The sequence below is a fragment of the Nothobranchius furzeri genome, chromosome 3, assembly GCF_043380555.1.
Source record: "Nothobranchius furzeri strain GRZ-AD chromosome 3, NfurGRZ-RIMD1, whole genome shotgun sequence".
Classification (NCBI taxonomy): domain Eukaryota; kingdom Metazoa; phylum Chordata; class Actinopteri; order Cyprinodontiformes; family Nothobranchiidae; genus Nothobranchius; species Nothobranchius furzeri.
The window spans coordinates 5,875,532-5,878,031 of NC_091743.1; the positions used below are offsets into that span (position 1 = coordinate 5,875,532).

At 46.0% G+C, this 2,500-nt stretch overlaps 1 protein-coding gene across 1 annotated transcript in view; it reads right to left on the reverse strand.

Annotated features, from left to right (window-relative positions):
• Positions 1 to 1,378: 1,378 nt before the first annotated feature.
• barx1 (BARX homeobox 1) overlaps positions 1,379 to 2,500 on the reverse strand; it is a 2,425-nt gene continuing 1,303 nt past the window's right edge. The window contains exons 2-4 of the mRNA XM_054738165.2: positions 2,161 to 2,449; positions 1,877 to 1,961; positions 1,379 to 1,740 (exon numbers count right to left, since the gene is read on the reverse strand). Coding sequence (XP_054594140.1) covers positions 1,597 to 1,740; positions 1,877 to 1,961; positions 2,161 to 2,449 — 518 coding nt within the window. The 3' untranslated portion in view covers positions 1,379 to 1,596. The remainder of the gene's footprint in view (positions 1,741 to 1,876; positions 1,962 to 2,160; positions 2,450 to 2,500) is intronic.

The following is a 2,500-nucleotide window of genomic DNA, read 5'->3' on the forward strand; positions in this document are numbered from 1 at the left end:
TCCCCCTGATTGTAATTTATGTCGGAAGTCATTGCTGACCAACGCTTTGCCCCATTGAAGGCTCAGGAGAAGGAGATCGCACGAAGCCTGAATGCTGCAGGTTTAATCAGACGTGTGTGTGTGTGTGTGTGTGTGTGTGTGTTCCTAACATGTAAAAAACTACCTTTAATTGTCACATTGATGTATTTTGAAGGCAATGTTGCAGACATCAGAGCGCTCCTGTCCCCTTGGTTTGAGCTGCTGAGTGTTGTACCGTCTCACTAGGTCCCAGCTTTAGAGGGAACAGCACCAGAGCTCCATGTGCCACAGATATGATGCAGTGAAACGGTAAACGTGCACTGAAACTCTAAAAAATAGCTGGTGCAAAAGTTCATTTATGTCAGTGATTCAACTTAAGAGACAAACTCGTTCCATGCAAATCCAGATTTTTCTGTCTCTATTTGTTATAAATGTGATGATTATGGCTTACAGCTGATGAAAACCCCAACGTCTCAGTCACAGACAATCAGAATCCTGTGAAAAGGTTCAATATCCTAGACTCAAAGTGTCAGCTGATGAATCCAGAATAAAGGGTTCCTGAGCCTTTGGATGGTTTCACAGTCTGAGCTGGAATATTGACATAAATGGACTTTTGCACCAGATTCTAGTTTTTCCGTTTCACTTACTTCTACATCTCATAGGTGTTTATTTAAATGATAGGAAATGAGCAGACTGGGACACAAAAGGGTATAAACAGTTGTGTTTTGGTCATGATGAAAGCACCACGCTGTGTTTATAACCTGATCTTTCTTGAGGTCTTTTCTTTTATCGGTCCTGTCTTTGATGAAGTAATGTGAAGCTGCTGATGATAAGCACCTCGGCTCCATCTTACTGGAAAACAAAACAGATAAACTGCAGCGGGAGATCATTTTAAATGAATAATTATGAAATCCTCAATAAACACGTTCTTCCTGTTGTTCAAAATAAAATAAAAAGTTCAGCTTTTTTAATTATTTCAGCTGAATTTTGACGTTTTCATCAGAAACACAAAGATTGTGCAGTTTACTGAATCTGGATCGGACCTGGCGTGACCCGGTTCCGTTAACCCGGACTTGTGATGATTATGAAAAATCAAACCGACGCGGTCCCGCAGGCGGTGGGTTGTAGGGATTTAGTGTCTGTGACGTTGGTCCTGTCCAGAACCAGAGCGGGTTGTCGGGATTAATGGGTTTATTAAATGTTCCGGCTGTGGGACTTTATTTAGTTGTTAAAGAATTTAGTCTGAGATCAGAAAGATGCGGTAAGGCATTTATCTGCATCTTCAGCCGTAACACACACCGGCGGTCCCGGTGCTGGTTCCGGTCCAGACTCGTGTTGTTTGTGAGAAATGAAACGGATCAATAATGAAAAAATATTTAATAATTAAACAAAATCGTTACATAAAGAGTTCGTCAGTGGATCCTTAGAACCGGCCGGACCTTTTGCTCCGCAGCAGCGACAGAAGCGGGCTGCTGGAGGCGGAACGCCGGACTGCATCCAGCAGACATCCCCTCCTGCACACCCAGCATCCCACAGGTTCTATTAGTCCGGTCCGGTTCGGTCCGGTCCATCGCAGGTTCAGTCCTGGCCGGAGCCCTCAGACTGCCGGTCTGCGTCTGCAGCTCGGTCCTGCTCTGACAGCTGCTCGCTGCTGGGGATGGAGTTCTTCTTGGGTCGGCCTTTGGGTTTGGTGGGGGACTCCAGACCTCCTCCCTGCAGCACCTGCAGGACATTTGACACGTTGACTCTCAGCAGCTAAATATTATAATCTAATCTCCAACAATCCGTGTTTCTACTTGCACACACGTGACCCGAGTATTTGGATTTAAACAGATCTGACGCTCAAGATCAAACTTACTATTTTCTTCCATTTCATCCTTCGGTTCTGGTACCACGTTTTCACCTGGAGCTGACTGAGGCCCAAAGACTCAGCCAGGTCTATTCTGTAAAAACATCCAACACCCTCTTTAAATCAACTGATTTATCAAACAAAACTTATTAATGACGTCACGAAATTATGGAAACTATGTCGGTCACACCCAATAATACTAATACTACTAATAATAATGATGAATAAATACTACTACTAATAATAATAATAATAATAATAATGAATTAATAATAATAATAACAACAAAGCACCTGTCCGGGGTAGAAAGGTACTTCTGCTTCTCGAAGCGCTTCTCCAGGCCCATCAACTGAAGCTCGGTGAACACGGTCCGGCTCCGGCGGCCCTTCTTCGTCTTGCCTCCGTCAGCTCCGTGTTCCAGCTTCCCCCGCAGGTGCAGGTCCAGCGGGAGGTGGTTGCTTGCAGCGCCGACCTGCAGGACCGGCGCCGCCGCCAGGAGCGGAGAGGAGAGCGGAGAAGCCAGCGAGCAACGCAGCGGAGACAGCGGGAACTTCAGCAGGCTGGTCTGGTCGGACTTCAGCACTGGAGGTCACAAGCAAAGCAGGAGGCATGAGAGGGTGTGGGTTAGAGCGG